This window comes from Silurus meridionalis, chromosome 21 (assembly GCF_014805685.1).
Source record: "Silurus meridionalis isolate SWU-2019-XX chromosome 21, ASM1480568v1, whole genome shotgun sequence".
In the NCBI taxonomy this organism is placed as follows: Eukaryota; Metazoa; Chordata; class Actinopteri; order Siluriformes; family Siluridae; genus Silurus; species Silurus meridionalis.
Window position 1 is genome coordinate 14,664,690 of NC_060904.1, and position 23,064 is coordinate 14,687,753.

A 23,064-nucleotide genomic window follows, 5' to 3' on the forward strand; every position below is an offset into this window, starting at 1 on the left:
CATCTTCTCACCTTCATCAGAAATACTGTCGAATTAGCACCAGAATACCAGAAGACAGCACAAACATCACCATATAAATATTTGTGTTTGGGGTTGGACTTTTCATTTCAACACTGCATGTAGAATTCGTGTAAAAGGAAGGCTTTGACACTTTCTCTGCATCGAATGTAAAACAAAGCATAAGTGTTGGCAATATTGAAAATATAATATATAAGAAAATGACTTGGGAGCTGCTTTATAGGGAAAAAATACACAATTACAGTTAAATTAGTTTGGGGAAAATATGAACAAAAACGTGTTTGTTTAATAGGTGGAAAGCCACTCTGGCCACCTTTAACACCATAAAGCGATTCAATGATACGCATGCGCAGTGCGGCTCGGGCGGCGTCGTAAAAAAAAAAGTGTGATGTGCATAGCACGCATGCGCAGTGCATACCGACGAGGCTTGGTTAGAAACAAACGCGTTCAGGGGAACAGCAGAGACTTGCGTCTCTCTCTCTCTCTCTCTCTCTCTCTCTCTCTCTCTCTATCTCTCTGGAAGGAAAGAAGGATAAAAGGGTGGATGGATAGGATGACTGGAGGATGTGAGACAAACGGATAAAATGAGAGGAGGATGTGCGAGAGGCGAGCGGACGCCAAGCCAGAGCAGCTGATGGATGCCGCGGCACACGCCATGGAGAAGGAGGATGCTGATGGAGAGGGAGATGATCTCTCGCTGGAGGAGATCCTAACGCTGTACGACCAGCCGATCAATGAGGAGCAGGCATGGGCGGTGTGCTATCAGTGCTGTCGGGATTTATCCAGTTCCAAACAACCCAGGGTTGTCAAAGGTCCAGGAGACGTCAGAATCCATAAAGACGGCACGGTCAGGTTGCAAAGATCTCCAGGTAAAATACCATTACATCCTCTAGCATCATCATCATCATCATCATCAACAACAACAACCAAAAAGCTCAGAATAGTGGTGTTCCGCCGCCGATCGCAGTTGTGACGCAAGAGACACTTATTACGTCACTTCTGCGATCACGACGGCGGAATCAAGCAAAACACAGAAGACGCCACATGCCACTTTGCACGGCGCTCCTAAATCCTGGATCTTGATTGGTCGGTGGAAGGTGTTTTCTATAGCAGCATCTCTGAAAGTAGTTCCGGTTGCAGGGCAAATCACAGGTTTATATCGATGCGCTATTTCTAACAACTCATACACAATTGTATAATTAGATACTCCACATACTCAAGCATGGTGTGTTATGAAAATTATAGAAAAATAAGCGTAATTGTTGCCTTCAAAGTAACATTTGCATAAAGAAATATTGAAAATATTTAAATGTATATGTTAGTATATATAAGTTTGTCCCTAACGAGTCAATGGTGACAGTGGCAAGCAAGAACTCCTTGGTATGGTATGAGAAAGGAACCTTGAGAGGAACCAGACCTAAAACGGTAACCCAGGTCTCACCAAATACATCAGAGTTTTATCATTGTTGAGGTGTGCTGTTTAGTGATAGGTGCTTAAATCCAGAACTGTTCATGCAGACTGTAGTCCTAAACCATTGTAGAAGACTGTTCATAATTACAGTCCAAATCCATCCTCATAGTTCTTGAGTTGCTCAGTAACTTAATGGATCTTTAGGTTGTTCATGTGGAAAGAGTGGTCTCCAACTGAAGAGAACTCCATCCAGAGATAGGGCGTCAGGATGAATCAGTCGGATACGGAAAGAAGAAAGGATCAGGGTGCGAGTAGGGATGCCGACAAATCAGCATAATTAAAAGGCCTTACAGAGAACCTGGAAAGCATGAACTCTTCAGCCCTGAAGACTTTCCATAACTGGAGAACTTTGATTGTACTTTTCCATAAAACACTTTCCATAACTTTGAAAAGTCTCCCAAAAATGTATCTACAGCAGCAATTAGAAATTCCACTTAGTTAAACTATATTTTCAAATCCATTTTTATTTAGTATTAGATTATATAGAACGTCCACCGTTCGAGTTGTTACTATAGAAAAAAACAACGTTTGTTACAATGTTATACAATGTGAAACAATAATGTGCATGTTACAGCCTGAACTACTTTCGGTAGCTGTGCTGTTAGACAGAAATCATACTCATACAGAACTTGTATTTTTTGTGGATAAATGTTTGGTTTATACAAATCCAAAAATAAAATGTATGTAATCACTACTTACTACATTCCTGTATAACAGCATACGTGTGTTACTCTGTTTATTGCCTCAGGGATTTTCCATTGATTACACTTTTTAATTAAGCAATATCGCACAAACAGAACAGAAATGAACTGATTTATAATTTATTAATAAACAATACATGACACATTTGACCTGGTTATGGTCAGATTGAATGCTTTGAGATGTTCATGACACAAGTTAGTTCCTGTGATCCCTTATAAGGTCTATAAAGAGTTCCTTTACCAGCACATCAGAATTTACAGTCCTCAGTCAGCATTAGGTTTCCGGACATAAAGTCATAAATTAAACGTTTTTGACAGACATTTCTGATATTCACGTGCAAGCTAAGACTTGTTTACATACTTATCTTCTTCAAATGGCACTCGAGATACTTTGATTTAACCGCAATGCCGAAGTTTTGCCCTTTCAGGTATAACATAGAAATTCAATCACAAGCCAAATATGTTTAATTTAATATTTAGATTTATTCAATATATAGTTTTTTTGCTTTAATCTTTTCACACACAGAAACCCACATAGACTGTGCACCATGTAGCACTATTTCAAAACATTTTACATTTTTTACAAGTTTCTTATTTTATTACAATAAATGATTGATATTTGCTGAAAACTTTAATACAGTTGCATAAAGTTGTACAGACGATTAAAAAAAAAAAAAAAAAAGAAAATCATTAAACCAAAATGATTAAGGTGTGTATTTACATTGCGTGACTCATTATAGGATGTGTACGGGTGTGTCTGATGGCAAACATACTCAAACATACCTTTCCTGCTTTACCAGGATTAATGAGCTGGCTGCTGTTTGCTGGAGTGTTTAAACACTTCTCATAAACTGACTGGTTTGAGTTTTCACATGTCCTGTAAGCATTTCCTAAATTTTCTACAATGATCACGAGTGCATTGCTTTTTCTGGGCAACTTGGAAATTTTGCCTCTGAAACAGATTGTAAGAAACATTATTGGCTTTCAATTCTTTTTAAGTCAGGAGACTGATTCCTCTACCTGATAAGCTCAGCAAACTCAGCACAATATGCCAATTTCCTTCTCTCATATCCTGGATCCAGCAAAACCTATAGATTCGTACTTAATCATTTAAAGCGGCAGTATGTAACGAAATCTTTTCTTACGTCTCTCCTAAGCATCCTAAGTAAAAACCACAGCAATTTTATCTTTTATAGGTATGTTAATGTTGTAGAATTTATTTTCTGATTTAATATATCAAGGCAGCTTTCAGTTATTTTTCCCAACGTATTCAACTCTTTTTTTTTTGTATCTAAAAAAAAACAAAAAAAATGCTGATTGTCAACATACAAAACAGCAAATTTGTCTTATAAAAATTGTCTTTATCCTCTGACTTTTACCGTAAAGCACTGGAAAAAAAATTCTTCATTAAGAATACAATGTAATAGTTAAATGTAGTGCAGTTGCCTTTATTGGTGCTTTTCTCCTCATCCAAACCCTGACCTCACTTCATTTTGTTTCTCCCTGCAGGGAAAGAGCATTCGGCATCCGCTGTTGTTACGGTGAGTGAAGCTGTTCGTTTCTCTCTGTGTATTTTATGATTATTATACTTGTTTAGACAGTTCTGACCAGAAAGATTGTGTGCAAGTTTGTTTCTCAGAAGCGTCTTGTTTTGGGATAGAAGTGAGAGAACCAGACAGATAGTGTCTGAGCTGAGACTGTGATTAAAGCATACTTTTTTTTGTCAGTCAATTTTATGTCAGAGTTGTCAAAGATACAATAAAGAATTTAACATTAAATTCAACTGACTTGGGAAAAAAAACCTGAAAGAAAAAGTAAGAAAGCACAGAATGACCAAAAAAAATAAACTGGAGGGTAAAATCAAGTGTAATAGTGACTTTGCACCAGAGGTCGACCGATTATTCGGTGTTGCTGATTAATCGGCCCAGATAGTTGATTGCTGGAACTATAGGCTATCTGCAAAAATCCATAACGATAGTTTTTCCGGGTAGCTTTCTTTGCTGGAGTGGTTTGTTGGTAACCCAAAATGTACGTTGATGCTAGATTGATATATCGCAGTTTGAAAATAAATATTATTGTTGCATTTTGAAAGGCCATGGGTAGTTTTTCTGCATTTATTATTTTTGTCATGAGTGTCATTCCTGTTTCTCTAAAACCCAAATGTGTAAAGCATTTTAACAGGAAATCAACTAGAAAATTGTCCAATTGCAAATACATTTCTTGAAATGATGCTTTTTGTCTGTTGTTTTTTTCATTTAATTATAATTTTTTAATTCTGCCCAAAATTACATTGACAGGAACACAAATGTGCTGCCTAAACACGGATCCAAGTTCATCTGCAATCGTGGTAAATTATGTAATTGATTATCAGTGTATGGCTCAGAGGTTATTGTAGATCATGTTTCGGGCAACGTGATTAGTTTAGCGTACGTTTGCGATAGCTATCTGTTGTTGCTACGTTGTCAGGGCAGATTGTGTGACCGTGTTGGGTGAGTGGGCAGGGCTATTGTGTTAATGTAAATAGACCACTTGTGCACTTCTTTTTAAATGCTAATTGCATTTCATTGGTTCTGTACATGTACCTTGTACAATGACAATAACGTTGAATCTAATCTAATCCAATCTATCTATCTAAGTGTCAGCGGCTTCAACAGTGCAGATTTATTAGCCAATAAACATTAAGGATAGGTGAGTGGTCACCTGTGCTAGCCTACAATCGGGCTGTGTGTACTTGGCTAGACGGTATTGAGGGACAGTTGGGAAAATTGCTTCCTCGAGAATGCATTCTCTGCTCTCACTGTACGAGTCACTGACACAGAGACACGTATAACTACAGCCGAGCAACAGATCTCCGCGGTGAAAGACACGGGGAGTACACATAGCAATCAGATAGATAATTTGCGTGTTAATGTGGAGCAACTGCCAGATAAAGTAGACGATCTTAAAACAAGGCCTCAGTAAAAACCTTTGTTTGGGCATACATATAACCTCTAATTTAAAGGATTTATTATTTAAGAAATTCTCACCCTTAATTTCTTTCTTTGGAAGAATGAAAACAATCACAATAAATAAATGTGCTTCCCAATTTACTCTATTTATTTCAGTGTATATTCAATATTCAAGTTTATATGTAATAATAAAAAAATCTAGGATCAAACTTGCTACCCTTCTCAAGCCAAGGGAGTGTGGGGGTTGTTCTTTGCCCAACATGCAGTTCTTTCATTAGGCTGCTCAGATTAAACAAATGCTTAGATGTTTTTTAAATGATACTCCTTGTGGGTCAGTATGGAATCCCTTGCATGTGCATTAAGAATGCTAACATCCCTCCCATTAATTGATAACTTTAGCGAGGTCCAACCAGTAGCTGAACATTTTTTTCATATTTAACACTCTTTTGGCTTGGAAAGATGACCTCATGATCTCAGTGTCCCCAAAAATTTGACCATGCAAACCACAATCACTTTGTACCCTGCATCTCTCTGCCTTGTTAGCCAATATTGGCCTTTGGACCTGGGCAGAAAAGGGTATATATAATTAAGCCAGTTTATTTACACCCAAGGTTTTTGAATCTTTTAAAGCTCTTAGAATAGATTACCAAATTCCTGAAACAGATTCTTTCAAATTTTTCCAATTACGTCATTTTATTTAGTCTGAAATATTGAGATATCGAAAATAGTCTTCTTCTTACAGTGGTGATAATTCTCTATCTTTTGTTATCAGAAGCCTCCTCACCTTTAAATTCTTTAAGAAAGATTTGTGAAAGGGATATGGGCCAACCATTTACTGATGATGAATGGCTCTCTATATGTGAGGTTTTTCATAAATCAACCTCCAGCTTTGTGCATAAACAGAACATCAAATTCATATACAGAATATATCTTACCTTAGTGCGCCTCCATAAAATTTACCCAAATGTATCTCAGCTGTGTTTTAAATGTAAAACTGAAATAGGAACATTGGTGCTTTTATTATGGGACTGTAAGAACATTCAACCTTTTTGGCATGAGGTACATGATATGGTTCAGAAAATGCTGGCTAGAAAATTCCAGTCTCCATATATAGAAATATAGTCTACAACTATATATTTACAAAACTGCAAACCATCATTAGATTTCTCTACTGATTCACTGTTTATTAAATTTCATTACTTATTTGGCAAAGAAATGTTGACTTATTCTATTTTCATCACCACAGTTACCAACATTAAAGATGTGTTTAGAATAAGTGGCTAATCTTCTTCCTTTGGAAAAACTGCATACGACTTACAGAACAAATCCGATTTATTCTGGTGGATATGGGCAACTTGGAACCAGCCAGACTCTAGCCCTGACTTATGTTCTTTTTCCCTTTTTTTTCTCCATGTTCTGATTCACCCTTTGCCTTTCCATGGTCATGCTCTCATATTATTATATTGTTATTGATATGTTTGAATGCAGTGTGCGTTGACTGATCAGCCCTGTTGTTGTTTTGGATACATTTTAATAAGAAATTATTAAAACTATAATAAAAAATTAAATAAAAAACATCATGCATAGGTATGAATTTAATCGAATGCATACAGACTTGTAAAAATGTCCGACATCGATTTAAACGAGTTTTAAAAGGAAGGGAAAATGTAGGGGAATGTAGTTATTACTATCATTGTTTTGTGTTATAATTGGTCATTTATTAGATGCTATTAGAACCATTAGCATTTCCTCAAACATTTTAACCTGTTTCTCAGCAGGTCACGCTGAGAGGAAATATCATGCTTAGACTTGCCTGGTCTCCAGCTGGTGACATTTACAGACTAGTCAGAGATATCTACTCTTATCTCCCTCACATAAATCTTATCATTTGCATTTCAAGTGGCCTTGGCCTTTATCCCACGAGAGATGAGTTTTTTTGGGGATGACAGTCGTAGAGGATCGAAAGTGACTAGTTGAGAGAAAATAAAGGCCTTAATGTGCATTGATTTATTCGCTCCCCTACCAGATGCCGCAGCTGCACCACTCTCAGATGTACAGTGTAAATGTTTTATGTATTAGGTATGGATTATCTGCAGGGCATGAGCAGACGTTAGGTCTCGGCAGTGTCCGTGAGGGAAAGAGTCAGTTTACAAGCTAGCTAAAAAAGTTCCCCTGAATCTATCATTTTACACTGTTAATCTCTGTAGCATATTCGATTATTGAAGTAGGACCACTCCAGACCATGTGGTACCACCAGTACCACCCTAAAATGGATTATTTTTGTAGAACTGTACAGTTTACAGTGCTATTTTGTTTTATCTATTATTTATTATTTTAATCTATTTATTAATAAAATCCTTTACAATTCAAGAGTGCACAGATTTTTACACCAAGCAGGATTCACATTTTTTACTTTTATTTACTTTTTACTCCACTATAATTTAATTGTCAATTTCTGTTACCAATTATATTTTGCACCCCTGTTGAAGATGTCATTAAGGCTCAACACTCTCCTCCCCGCATCTGCTGCCTGTGAGCGACCTTTTAGCACCTGCTGGCCTCGTTTTCATTCCAAAAAGAGCTCAAATAAATTCCAAAAATATGGAAAACGACCTTTTATTTTATTTATGGTTGAATAAAGTCTTTGAGACTGAGAGGTGCATTATCTTACATTAGGCTCTGCATATTTGCTCTCACTAACATTTTTTTTATTTGTCCATGGAATAATAATGGTTCATCTACTTAAATAATATAATGGCTCTTGTGACATGATTCAGATTTTTTCTTTTTACTGAAATGTTTAATCTTTGTTTCATTCTGGCATGTTGAAGAGGCTGTTGTGTTGATTTTGGTAAATGCAGTGAGGTGTCAAATTTGATTTTTATTTTAGAACATAAAACCTCACAATTGTTTTTGGCTTTTCAGTAAAGTGTGTTTGTGTTAAGGAATAGTGCATCTATGAGCATAGATAGATAGACAGACAGACAGACGGACGAAAAATAAGTGATTGGCATTGTCAATATTGTCAACAGTTATTGTCGACGGTAAACAAACAAGAAATAAGAATGGAAAGAAAGAAAGAAAGAAAGAAAGAAAGAAAGAAAGAAAGAAAGAAAGAAAACATAAGTGAGAGAGGACAAGAGAACCGATGCAGAGAGAGAGGAGACTGATAACGAGGGAGTAAGGAAGAAAAGTGTAAAGAACAGAAGATACAGAAAATGAGCGAATGAAAGAACGAGTGAGCAATGCAATAACTCAAAGCTCAGAGGCAGACGATAGATAGATAGATGGATGGATGGATGGATGGATGGATGGATGGATGGGTTTTATATATATATTTTTCCGTGATTGTTCATCAGAATACACATTAGGCATCTGGCAGGGGATCTGCTTTTAAATCGGAGTGTTTATTATCAAGTCATTTGATTTCAGGCCATGCTTGATTGCTTGATATCACAAGGGTCCTTTTATTGAAGTGCTTGCAGTCACACAGCCTCTGTCGCTTCTCATGGCTGGTGTCCATCATAATTGACTTTCCTGGTATCATGTGGACAAAGGGTCTATTATTACTGAAGCTGTTCCGACTGTTGATGTGGGTCTTCTATGTAATCGAGTGTAGAAAATTCTCTCTCTCTCTCTCTCTTTCTCTCTCACACACACACACACCCACACCCACAGAGTCATGGTTACCATGGTGAAAACTGTGGCTTGTCTTGACTAAAAGTCTGCACCATTTCAGCATTTCAGAACACTGCCTCAAATGTAAATGTAAAAAGTGTCGAGAGCTCTGTCTACAGATGGTCGCTTTCGCCAAATGTCCTCCCTTGCATGCCTTAAAACCTTCCATCATAACTCCCTATTAAAAGATGTCATCGAGATGATGCACACTTCCACTGTGAAGACTGTTGTTTCTTCTCAGGGTCATACCTATACTCCCTCAAGTTTCGTCAATGGTATCGATCCCCTGACATGAAGGATCCATGGCATGCTGACTGTGTTCTTGGCAGACTTTGATGTGGTGTTCCTTTTGCTCTCGGGCCGGCAGCCTGGGGACAAACTCAGCAGCAACACGGCGCATGTTTGAATCACACGTGAGGATTACCTGGACTGTTCCATGTCATACACTGACAATGGCAACAATGTTGTGGATTCCCAATGTACACAGAATGATGTCTTTTGGCACACTGACTTATGAAGTTCGGTCCTCCCTGTGACTGTGCGTGCAGCATTGTGCTGCCGTCTGTTGGCGTGTTACAAAAATAGTCTCCAAACATTTTGATACCACCTTGAATGTTGGATATTGCATGCTAGGCTTCATAGTTTCTTTGGCAGATGGTCTCTTTGTAAGTGGGGAACTAAAGAAACATCAGTCCACATCCACTACAGGATTAGTCTGAGGTAACTATTGATTTTAGTGTGGCCCCGAAAAAACTTATAAGGTGTGTGTGTGTGTGTGTGTGTGTGTGTGTGTGTGTGTGTGTGTGTGTGTGTGTAGAATGGAATTGAGTCTCTGGGCATAATGATCTACAAAGCTCTGGACTATGGCCTGAAAGAGCATGAAGAGAGAGAACTTAGCCCTCCTCTTGAGCAGCTAATTGACCTCATGACCAACACGACGGAGCTGAACCTTGACCCCTGTCCCGACGAAGGTTATGAAGCCACAGAGGATGAGGAGGACGAAGAGCTCAGCCAGGGCAGTGGGATTCGCCGTTACCGGGATGTTCTTAAGGTACTGGAGTTTGCCGTATTTATGATTTAGTCTAGTACATTAGTGACAATATGCAACATGAGGGACCACTAACTCTGAAATCTTTGTGGTTTGTTTGCTCTTAATTATGTACTGATTCGCATAAAATGTTTTAATTAGCTAGCTAGAGAGCTAGTATGTTAAATAGCTATGCTTCTTACTAGCTAAGATTTTACGAGAAAATACAGCCTTTGACAATTGAAGCAAATTTGCTATGTAGAGGATTAGCAAAGCAACATAATAGTAGACTAGCATCATTAGGGTTTAGGAAGTGCAGGAATTTGATGGCACAACATGTCACTTCTCAGGAAACTAGCCAATGTCAATGCTAGGCAGTTTATCCAAACATTTTTATTGAGGGAAAAGATAATATATAAAATAAAATAAGGTTATTTAGAACCTAATGCATTATATAATATCGGCCCAATTTCACACCTTGAAAAGACCTGATGCATTCTGTGGCCTCTCCAAATAACGTTTCATTGTGTTTCAATTTCCTGGAAATGTAATTAGCAGGCGTGTACACAAAGCTAAAGAGAATATTTACTCTGAAGAAGCATTTTCTGGGGTTTTTGGCTTCATTTATGCAATCTGCTGGTTGTACTGTCCAGCGCTTTAGGGATTTATGAGGTCCCTTGAAGAGCCGGTGTGAAATGTGTGTAAGCAGTATGGAAACTGCATGGTTGCTTGGTGCAGTGCTGTTTTGCTGATAGAGTAAGAAAAAAGGCACAAACTGGCCATTCAGCAGCCAAGATCAAGCTGAGAGTGACTCACAAACACCGGCTGTCCATTTCTACCAAACTTGCCAAGGAATGCCAATTTAGGGCCTGAACTACTGGGCACCGTGTCCTTTTTTTAAGAGCTCCTTGCTGGAATAAAAATCTGGTATTTCTCAAAATATTTTACTGATGCCAGGAGAACCTTTTATTTGTATATTCCACTTTGTATGGAATCTCAAGTCTAAAGAAAATAGAAGGAAATATAAAAGAGTGGAAACAAAAAATGCAAAGCAAAATTGGCTACAGTAACTGACAAGTTAGTCATTTTGATTGCATAGTGGTTACAATTACATGTGGTTGAAGGATGTGCATCTCCATAACTGAGGCAGATGCGATTAGAATCTCGAGACAAAACCAACGATATGATACATTAAAGGTACATATGAAGCAGCTACCGATGCGACGCAATACGATTCACCCTTATTGGGATTCGACTCAATTCGATTCAATGCCAAGCGATGCAATGGGAAAAATATGGCACTATGCAATTCAATATGGTACAGATAGTTCGCTTTTATTTCTTTGGTTCAGGCAGACAACAAATCATAAATTTGATAAAGATAAAGATTTCCAATGCTTGGCCTTTTTACAAACATGCCTAAAAAAAATAATTAAAGCCAGACCGTTTTTTCATGTTCTGTCTCTAGGAAGATGCAGCTCTACCTCTGCCATGTTAATCTATATTCTATGTGACTCTCAGGACACACCTCAGTCTTTGTAGTGTTGTGATATGTCATATTCATGTGGTGCTGAGGGAACGTTCTTGAGAACTAGTTTATCGAGGAGAAGCCAATCAACATAAAAAATGGTCACAAATTATTGATCACTTTCTTAGTAATAAAGGTATAACACATCTGCTAGAAATAAATAATTTATATATATATATATATATATACATAATATAATACTGATGACAATGTTTTGCTTTTTGTTGTCCGTAGCTGTGCACAATGCACCTTCCAAGCCCAGCTGATGCCCCCGATCACTACCGAGCCGTATGTCGTGCACTCTATGCTGAAACAATGGAACTGCGGACATTTCTAGAAAAAATCAGGAGTGCAAAAGAGGTGAGGAAAAATGTCTGCACTGTAGAGACTTTTGAACTGATCAGCAGAAATAGATGACGGTTACCTGATGGTCATCTCAAGGAATTCCACATTGTCTTGCATAGACACAGAGAATTGTAGGATTAGGAGCATGGTTGACGCAACACCGATGTTTGTGATAAAAAATTCCTGGAACAGGATGTGCAACGAATACATTCAAGAGTTTTATGTTGAGGTGTGCACATACCTTTAGTCCATTCGAGAGTGACTCAATGAACCATAATCTAATTTGATGATTTAATCAATAACTTCGAAAGACCAGCAGTTATATATCTAATGGCCCCTGTAAAAATTGCTTGCATGTATTTATGGAATGAGGGAAAGTCATTTAAGCTTATTAATATGTATTAGGTTTCAGTTAACTGTAATTAAAACACTTTGTGTGTAATTTAAACTCAATAAAAGTGCATGAGCATTTAGCCAAGGTTTAAGTATGTTATGCTAAGCTGTTTCTCTGCAATCAGTGCTGAGGATCTCCGGACTTCCTCACTGACCTCATCACACCAGCAATGCCATCCTGGTTTACCAGTCTGAAGTGTGTGTGTGTGTGTGTGTGTGTGTGTGTGTGTGTGTGTGTGTGTGTGTGTGTGTGTGTAAGATGAGAGATTCCTCTCCTATTGCATGTTTTGTCCCTTAAAGGGAGTTCTGTCTGTTCCCACAGGGTTTTTTGTTACAGGGTTTTGTGTTGAAGAAAAAGCCCAAGAAAATAAACCTGCTCTAAATTCTGCTTTCATTGTGGAAGCTACCAGAGGCTCTGCTGTCATTTTACTCATATGCATCATTTTGAGTCTGAACAGGAGCAGTGGATAAAAGCAAATTGTACAAGTAATTGTAAAAAAAAAAAAAAAAGTCTTGTTATTTTGAGAAAAATATGTTCTAACAAATTGTATTTGAAAGGAGGTGTATTCAAAGCAACCATGGATTTGATTAAATATATTTACCATCTGTTTGAAATTTGGTACAATGTAGTAAGTAGTAGTGCAGTTCAATATAATGATAAACTGTTTGAATTGAAGCAAGGTGAGAATATTTTTATGAATGAGTGGCCACACCACCTTCACTGGGACTGACTGAGCCACAGAAGCCATGCCTCCTTTATAGCATTGACTTACTGTATACCTCTTAAACTGGAATTGATGGGTTTAGAGGTCATGCCATTGGTCATTGGTCCTTCCGATGGTTACGCCTCCTTCACTAAAACTGACTGGCACTGCCACTGTTGAGAGTTAGTCGCCCTTGAGCAAGGCCCCAGCAGTGGTAACTTGTTGTTGCCAGGGTTTACTGATTCCATGATTTCTCATAAGTCCAACATCTTAACCACAGAGCTACAACTTCCAAGGCCACACATTAATTGAGATGGACACATACAGATCACATTCCTTTTTTAGGTACTGGCAAACATCATTACTTACAGTCTCTGATGGTGAACCCTGTGGTTTTAATATTTGTTCTTTTGTATGTGATTGGTCAGAATCTGAGGAAGATGGAGGGCAAAAAGACTGCTGATACAGCCAGAGAGCTGAACGAGCTTGAGAACGCAGACTGGGTGCGTGAAACATCATGAAATCTCTTACATCCAATTATTACTTTTAGCCCTTTATATTTGAAAGATTATGTTTAAGTCAGTGCATGTCCCCAAGTAAATACATGTTTTCAGTGGTGGACAGTAATGAAGTAAGCCACTTTCAAGAGTGTGTGACAAGGTCTGGGGTGTGTGTGAATTTGTTGTGTCAAACAGGCACGGTTCTGGGTGCAGGTGATGAAGGATCTGAGGACCGGCGTAAAGCTGAAGAAGGTGCAGGAACGGCAGTATAACCCTCTGCCCACCGAATTTCAGCTCACACCCTACGAGATGCTCATGGACGACATCCGCGCCAAACGCTACAAACTGCGCAAAGTCATGGTGAATTAAGACGCATGCAAATGGCACCCAGATCCCTCCTACTCCAGTATAAGATCCGAATGAATAAATGATCAATCAAGACGACACTGCTAATATGTTCATCTTTTATATTGGGTTGTATTGGTAATAATAGCAGTGAAATTTAATATTTTTTACATGGAGCCTTCATTCGGTCAGATCATTTTTATCATGGCTTTATTTTAATAATATGGGCTACAATGCAGTGTTTTTTAATATGGAACCAAACAAGTTTTAGTGTAATTATAATCATTTTTGTAGTTTCCTGAGTGAAATGTTTATATATTTTGTGACAGTTCTGTTTGTTTCCACTTGTATGTTTCTACTTTGCCCAGATAGATAGATAGATAGATAGATAGATAGATAGATAGATAGATAGATAGATAGATAGATAGATAGATAGATAGATAGATAGATCTGCTGTTCACACTATGCTGCAAGGGCAGAAATTCCTATGTCCCCCCTCCCAAGTGTGGTGATGCGTATGTCTGAACTACCATTAAAATTAAAATTCGACCCCCAGAGCATGAAACAGAAAATATATTGGAGTGCATGGTTGGTCCAGGTTACTAAGGCTCAAATATAATGCACCTGTGTGTGTCCCTCAGGTAAACGGAGACATTCCTCCGCGGTTAAAGAAGAGCGCACACGAGGTCATCCTGGAGTTTATCCGATCCAGACCTCCTCTCAATCCTGTGAGTGCAAACACGCATGCACCAGTACACTCAAAACACAAGTGTTCAGCAATCTTGGTTTTTGTAATGTTAAGCTTGTCAATGCAATGCTTGTTTATTAAATACCTTGTTTTTCATTTTGTTCCTTATTTGGTGTGTGAATAAGTGATTGTAACCTATGAGTCCATCTTACTGTTTAGCTAATAAGGTTTAGCGACTCCATTGACACTCTCTGATGTGTGTGTGTGTGTGTGTGTGTGTGTGTGTGTGTGTGTGTGTGTGTGTGTGTGTGTGTGCGTGGGGTGGGTGGGCTGGTTTACAGGTCGCAGCACGTAAGCTGAAGCCGCAGGTGGAACATCCTCCGAGCCTTCATGAAAGGATCCTGGAGGAGATCAAATCGGAGAGGAAGCTCCGCCCAGTGTCGCCTGATCAGATTCGCAGGAGCAGATTTGGTAAGACTAGCAACATTTGGTCCACATTCACAGATTGGAGAGTCAATGGCGACTTTTTTATTAATTATACAGTAATTTGCTGTAAATAGGTATTTAAAAAAAAAAAAAAAGGAGAAAGCCTCTACTAAAATGAATTAATTAAATATTAATAGGTGTTAGAGTAAAAGGCATAGTATAATAAAGTGCATGATTCGATAACATGCTTTGTATAACATGCACACGTAATATACATATATTCATCTTTTGAATGTAATGTGTCGTATATTCTTATAAAGTCCATTTAAAATGACAGAGTGACAGATTTTGATTAAAAGCCGTTCATTAAACTCATGTAGTTCACTATTCATTGCTATGCTTCTTACAGCCTGCTGCATTCACTTTCAATGGGCCTCATTTATTAATTTTTCAGTAAATGCTTGCGTAAGACAAATCCTTCTTCCTGATTTGCAAAAGTACAGAAAATGTGGATTTTCTTGGATTGTGGATTGTGTTGGCATGTGTATGTTGAAAACCCATGAAGGGAAAAGCGGATTCTGGACACATTCACATTTAGTGATGCCCACAAAGCTCCCTAGAAGGTCAAGGACAGAGGGGAGCAGGAAATGAAAAATCAGGGTGAAACGTGAAAGGTAGAAATGGAAAATAGAAATGGTCCGTCTACTATGTATTATTTTTTGTCATAATTAAACATATAGTAAATGAGTTAGGCTCACTTCCTTTTTTTTATGTTCTTTTTCTTAATAGCATTATGTAAAAAAAAAACGTTTTTCACAAAAAGTTCTAGATGCTTCTAAAAGTGCTGCAATCCATGCAGTTTGTATTATTTTATGGTACAAGGTGGTATCAAAATTTTTTAGACTAGTTTTGTAACACGCCAACAGGTGGCAGCACAAGGCTGCACGCACAGTCACAGGAAGCACCGACCTTCATAAGTTAGTGTGCCATCCTCCTGTGTACATCGGGAGCCGTGCAACTGGCGCTATTCTGACTCTATATACGTTACCACGTCTGCTATTTTGAAAACGTGCGCACCCTGTCACCGAGCTCTCCTCACGCGTGAGTTTTACGAGGGAAACTACAAGACTTGCAGAAGTGGCGGGAACGCTGGGAGCGCTGTATTGCTGTGAAAGGGGACTATTTTGAAAGTGATCGTGTGTAAACATAGATAAATAAATAACTTTTTTTCAACCTTGTATGTTGAAAATGTGTAAGATTTACACAGATTCAGGAGCATCAATAGGATAGAAATGTGCATTTTTAGATTTTACAGGATTTTAATGAATACCAAATACAGATTACATATAACTCTGCTCATATCCGGCTTGATAATTGAGGCCCAAACGTGTCAGCCGTAGTGTATACTGAAGCTTTTATGACCTACTGAGGCAATTTCCTATATTTTGCCACTTCTAGACACCAAAAAATATCTAAAAATGTTTTTATATAGTTTTAATTACACCAGATAAGGAAAGAGATTTCGCCACTGTTTTTAATATACCAGCAAAATCTGCTTGTTTTAACCCGCTGATTGTTTTGTCCTTGCAGTAATTCGGCCGCTTAGCATGTCTCAGAGTTTTGACTCCTCAGGTAAAACCGTGCGATCTGCCTGTGTTGTTTTTCGGTGTGATTCGGTCCTGTCATTTTGCTTTGTCCGTGATGCTGTAGTTACATGTCATATCATTTCACGCTTTTGTTTCATTGGCAGTTCAATTAATAAAGCTAATTTAACAGTCAAAAAAATGACCTTCGATTGGATCCAATCTGGCAACCTTGCGAATTTGTCTTCTGATACATGGCACGAATGACGACGTGCTCAGCTGACAAGATCTGTCAGATGGACAAGTCTCAAAATGGTCCACAGACATGGTCATCTGAGCACAGTATGTGACTCACTTGTCTGTTTGTGTGTGTGTGTGTGTGTGTGTGTGTGTGTGTGTGTGTGTGTGTGTGTGTGTGTGTAAAACACTAGCTTGTGGTGTGTACTCATTTACTCACCTACACTCCTACCTTCCCTAACACACACACTTGTGCACACGTATACCTTTAACTTTTTTTCCACGACTTCAACGTGCCATTTTTGTCCAGATGTCTCCACTCTGGATGCAGCCAGGAAGGCTTCCAGCTCGCTCTCGTTAGCTGATGGCTCATCTCTCCAATCAAACAGCACCAGTGGCTTCCAGAGGAAGAGACTCCATGCTCCGACTCTTGCAGAAATGGGAAGCTCAGATTCTGAGGTGAGTGTGTATGAAGGAATATGGCTAAAATGCATGAAAACAAGTTGAGACACACCCACATAATGCTAATTCCGTTATTAGTTTTCATTTATATGAGGACACACTAGGTTACAGGCTACAAGGCTGCAGGATTTGTTATGGCAAGCACTGACTTACTATTTTTTCCATTTTGCAGGACGAGACCATGGGTCAAAGGTCAGCCAGCAGCTCTAGCATCTCCACACCAATAGTTGAGGACACTTCACCAGAGTCTGTAGTGGGAAAGAAGAGTAAGTCACCTGCAGTGGCATACACTATAAATCAAAAATACTATATCATATATACAGTATATAACTAGTGATTAATAGCAACTTACCGCACATTTTTATCTGTTCTAAATGTACCTCAAATTAATACTTTTCACGTTTTTTAATACTCTATTCGTCATGGCCATGGACAAATATTGACACTTTATGCAAATGTATGTTTACTATTAGTGAAACCAAACTCAACATAGAGCTTGAAGACAAAATATTCCTGTAAATGTTTTAATGTAATCATGGGGTTTCAAATAACGTAAGTCATCCGGACACCAAACTAAACTTTTGCTATGTTTCCAAACGGACGGTTTTAATTGCTGGATGTGAGCATCATGCAGATTTTGGTGCTTCATTTGAGACTTTAGTGAAACAAATGCTTAGTGATCAAAAATTATAATTTTTTTTATGTCTAAGTAAAGAAAAGACTTCATGAATAAATGTGTTGCGTTGAAGATTTAAATTTTGCCTCTTTCATATTTATTTATATAAAATAAAAATTCTTTTATTTTGAACATTTAACAATTATATTTTAGTTTTAATGTGTGTGTGTGTGTGTGTGTGTGTGTGTGTGTGTGTGTGTGTGTGTGTGTGTGTGTGCGCTGTAGCCCCGCCCATGTTCCTGCCCATTTCCTCCACACCACAACCCGAGAGGAAGCAGCCGGCACAAAGAAGACACTCCATAGAGAAAGAGACACCCACCAATGTTCGCCAGTTCCTCCCTCCATCCAGACAGAGCTCCAGATCTTTAGTATGTTTTTTTTTTAAATAGTTGCTCAGGATGAAACCATACATTTTTCTTAACACAGAACAATTCCTGTCATTAAATAAATAAAAATCTCCATTGGTAACATATGCTCCTGAATAAATAGTAATTAGTAAATTCAACAACTCAATTCTAATTACAAAAAAAACAGGAAAAGAGAAAGCCACAAGGTGAGGTTTATGGATTTGGTGAGGGAAGATATGCAGGTGGTTAGTTCGAAAGAGGCAGATGTAGAGGTCAGAGTGAAATGCAGTTCTACATTTATGTAAATATAAATATGTAGGCTGTATAGCTATACTGTGTGTTTCTTCAAAGTTTGTTTTTTATATTGTGAACTTTGACTACTCTGTAATGTGTCCTGTGTTGGCTTAACCACACACTGTGTGGGTGATCAGGAGGAGTTCTGCTTCCCAGTGGAGTGTTTGTCTCTCACGGTGGAGGAGGTAATGCATATCCGGCAGGTCCTGGTCAAAGCTGAGCTGGAGAAGTTCCAGCAGTACAAAGACATTTACAACGCTCTAAAGAAAGGAAAGGTAGGAATAAAGCACTGCTCCTCATAACACCCTACAGATATAAAGAACTATGCAAAGAAAAGGTATTGTAAAGTACATAAAATTATCTGTGCTCTATCTTATGATATATAGCATTAGAGGTTGACCGATAGCTAGGTTGGATCGTACTTGCCGATAACCGATTAATCAACTGATTTTTTAAAATGGTAACTGAAAAAAAAATGGAAAAAAACAAAACATAACACTCAACATAAAATAGTACTGAACTTTAATACGAAAATATAATAAACAGTGCTGAATGAAAAAAAATGTATATGTTAAATAAATTAATACATGTTGAGGAAAATAAATAAAAGACGAATTCATTTTGAAACAAAACGTAACACTCCAAATAAATAAAAATAGCTACATCCGAAATGAAAAAAATACACTTCAAATACACAGCACATGATGTGTGATTCGCCTCTAGAGGCCGCTCTCGTACTGTATAATGCAACCCGGAAAAATTATCAGTATGTTTTTTTTTCAGCAACTACTGGTCGACCTCTATATAGCAAATCATGGGTATCTGTATGCTCATGTTTGCGGAAGATGGAAGATAAGGCTTTTTGTCAATTGGAATGCCGCATTAACAGTATGAATGATATAACTGATTGGCTTGCGTTACTTGAAGCGAAACCACCCTATTGGTTGCTGTTGTATGAATATAAAGAGTTCTCTGGCACATATTCTTTACATTTTTAAACAAAATATTGTTAATATTTCCAACGAATGATTACAATTTTCATCGCTAATATCTGAATGCCAAACCCTGTTAAAATAGACTTTCTTTATGCAGCTTTGCTTCTGCTGTCGAGCAAAACGGTTCTCCTTTTTCACCTGGTCTTACACCTGCCAGTTCTGCAAAAGGTAAAGGATCGATAATGCATTATCAAGTTTGAGATGTAGACGATTTGTGTACAGTTTTTTACCTCACAGAATTTCTTTCCTTTTTGCAGACCTGTGTGTTCACAATGCTGCAAGAAGGTAGGTCCAATATTATTATAAGTATCTCACTTGGGCTTGCTCTGCTGTCCTTATGGTTTTTTTTTAACCTTTAGTAGCGGAGTTAGAGGATTTTACAGAATATACAGGCAAGTTCTCATTAGACCTTATTTTGATGTACCTTTGGGTTTCCTGACACAGATTCGGTTGCCCTCTAAGCCATACAGCAGCTTACCCATATACTCTCTGGGACCATCCACTTCAACGCTGACTCGGGACAAATCAGAGAAGACGAGCACAAACCAGCGCCGGCCTAGCTTTCAGCGCACCATGAGCAGGTATCGTACCTTTCGATCTTCACTCATGTCTCGGTGTTGGTTTTAATGGTATGTTGTTTGGTCAAAAAGTAATTGGTGTTAGTTGTAAGCTGGGGCTACCATCCTTGGGCTTTCCATCCTGAACCAGATGTTAGAGAATAACAGTTTTGTTGTGAGTTGCATTGTCATAGAAACAAGTATAAAATCTGCTTATCTAACAATTACTGTTTTCCACCATGACATGACATGACATCTTAACACTCAGAAACAGAGCTCACCCATACTAAATCCAATTTCTCCTTTTACCTCTTACACCTCTTAGACTGTCCAAGTCGTCACGTCAGTCCTCAGCGTCATCCTCCCGCGAGGACGTCGAGCTCCCCAAGGAGCTCACTGAAGACTGGAGCACCATGGAGGTGTGTGTGGACTGCAAAAGGTTCATCTCTGACATCATCTCATCCAGCAAGCACAGTCTTTCCCTGGCCACCAAACGCACCCGAATGAAGCGCAAGACACACTCGTTCATCGCGTCCTCATCTACAGGAACTGAGTACCAGCCGTCTGAGAGAACCATTCATGAGGTCTAAATGATGTGATTAAAGAATGATCGCTTGGACTAGACCTTCCTAAAGTGGAGTCCTCATGTCTCTCTGTTTGTCCTGGAGTTTCCTACCTATGACTGAGCTGTTGACTGTGGAAGATGGTGGCTAAAAAATCCTTTAGGATTTCTTAAAGAGATTTATTCAGGTGGACGTACAAGTAGACATGTGCCGATAATCAGTTTTCGAAAATACACAATATTGGACACTTCTTTAGAATTCCTACAATCCACTGAGAATGTAAAGTCTTTCACATTCAAAACAAATGATAAGGACAGCTGTTTTACAGAAATCTTTTAATATTATTATTATAAATATATTTAAAGGACAGAAGAAAGGCAGCATCATGAAAATGTTCACTGGATGGTTCAAAAATGGTTGACAGAACTGCTGCTTTGACTCAGGAATACATTTACACAAATGCTAATCAATATGTATACCTTTAAATATACATAAGTAGTTAATAAATCTATACATTTTTTATGTAATTACCAAAAAAATGTCAATAAATCTTAAAAATTCTGAGTTGAGGAATCTGGCTAGCTAGCTAGCAACCTGCAAGTCTTTTCTTGTCAAGTGTAGAAACATTGGGACGACACAAACCGTTCTGAGTTGTCCAGAAAAGCAACATTTACCTCAGGTATGTTGTTTCATTACTAGATAAATGTTCCATGATGGCAAAATTAAACATTAAATACATTTAGCATCAACTAGTAACTGGGATTTCAGTGGCAAAATTGATGGATAAAGCTAATAGAAAATATGAGAGATTGAATAGCAAGTTGTTTGTGTACTTTTTTCAAATCAAGAAATAGTATTAGTGAATAAAACATACCACTGGACTTTATTTTGAACTGGATTCCATTTTTCTTGGTCATGCTATAAAACTGGTTATGGGCACATGTCTTGGCATATCCTATGATGTCCGTAATGTACAACAGACTGACCTGAAACTTGGTTTTGTCTTGTAAATATGTGTATTTGCTGCAGTTGTACAGACCGTCTATTGAGTTGTATTTATTTTTCTATGAGTGACATGCTGTTGTTTAGCCCCTGATGTTGTAATGACGCCTCGTTGCAGTCCCAATCCAGATCTCCTTTCTTAGTACCTGGTGATGAGATTTGACCAGTATCTGTGCAGTTCTCAGCAGTTTAATGTGAAGTGTCACTGGTAGCTCTGTCGGTTCTCTTCATTATGTTCACTATCTACTAAATATTGAGCCTTTTCTTTCTGGTGCATGATGGGTAACATCTACATCCCTTCACGTTCAAGTTTTTCATGTAGTCCATCAGTTATTTTGTTCATTCATTCTGAAATACGTGATGCAGTTTTTCTTTCATATAAAGAATTTATGCTGGTTTCCTTTTTTTATCTTTCTTTTTCCTACATAGCCTGCAAACCATACGCTGTAAACTTCCCCAAAAGCCATTGACTTTCTCATTTCCATAAATGTATTGTTCTCAAGTTTATTTACCTACACATACACAAATGGACAATAAATTGTTTTTATCAACACTTCAAACTATATTGCAGTTTACAGGATGTTAGGTATTTGATATGTACAAAATCATATTATTTTTAATTGTATAATCTTATATTATTGGAATAGTATGTAGTCTGTAACATTTGTCCAAAGAAACTCCTGATTTTGGTTAACTAGGTCACAAACTAAGAGTACTAATAATCTATAAAACTCTACTGAAGAGAAAATTATTGTAAGAAAAGCACACTTTTTTCAATCAGTGATAATGAGAAAGTCAATGTTGCCTGGTTGTTCATTTGAGAAATCATTTCTTCGCAAATTCTACTCACACAATTGATTTTCTCCCTAAAGAAATGTTTGCATTTAATTTACATAAGCTGCATTTTTTGCCTTAAATTTATCACCTTTCTCTGTTCCATTAAACTACTGATGATTCACAGATTCCCTTAAAACAAAATGCACAGTTACATGAGTACTACACCAACTTAAGTTAAGCACAACTAAACACACCCAAGTCCTTAGCCATGATGCCCTTATCCATGATGCTCTGTTTCAAAAAGGCCGCTAAGGACTGGTAATGGCTCACCAGGTGGTTGGGAATTTCATATCCCAGAACTGACCAGCACACAAACGGACCTGTGCCAGAGACCCTACATTTCAACCAGATGGAATTTGAGCATGAATTTCAGGGTCTGGTGTTAGATGTGTCGATGCACATGACTATGAAAGACTACGGACCTTCCTAATGCGTGAAATGCGTGGTTTAAAAAAAAAAATACATAAAAAAATGTATTTTAAAAAAAAGGATGTGGTACCTGGATGAATCTGTACATTTGTACAAACTGGAAATTGCATGTACATCTGTGCTTGTGCATAGGATCTGTGAATGTGATCATATTTTTTTGTTTCCCCAGATTCTGGGTGGTCATAATAAACAAATGCAATACCTTCAACCTCCTGCAGTTGTTCTTATTAATGCAATTGAATGTAATTCGTCGTCTGCAAATGATCCAAAACGCAGCTGCACAATTTGTGTTTAACCTGCAGAAGTTCTT

The 23,064-nt window shown here is 38.0% G+C and overlaps 1 protein-coding gene across 2 annotated transcripts; it reads left to right on the forward strand.

Moving 5' to 3' along the window:
* The first annotated feature begins 260 nt into the window (after window positions 1-260).
* spire1b (spire-type actin nucleation factor 1b) lies at window positions 261-22,804 on the forward strand. Of its 2 annotated transcripts, XM_046833807.1 has the most exons (17): window positions 261-887; window positions 3,700-3,731; window positions 9,634-9,867; window positions 11,606-11,731; window positions 13,242-13,316; window positions 13,509-13,673; window positions 14,300-14,386; window positions 14,688-14,817; window positions 16,363-16,404; window positions 16,903-17,051; window positions 17,227-17,320; window positions 17,956-18,098; window positions 18,509-18,646; window positions 19,464-19,534; window positions 19,624-19,651; window positions 19,811-19,947; window positions 20,249-22,804. In XM_046833807.1, exons 1-17 carry the CDS (start codon window positions 614-616, stop codon window positions 20,511-20,513), a joined length of 2,190 nt encoding a protein of 729 aa, XP_046689763.1. In that variant the 5' UTR covers window positions 261-613; the 3' UTR covers window positions 20,514-22,804. The 2 variants fall into 2 exon arrangements, with proteins under 2 accessions (XP_046689763.1, XP_046689764.1); XM_046833808.1 differs by lacking the exon at window positions 16,363-16,404 and having other exon boundaries at window positions 262-887.
* The last annotated feature ends 260 nt before the right edge of the window (window positions 22,805-23,064 follow it).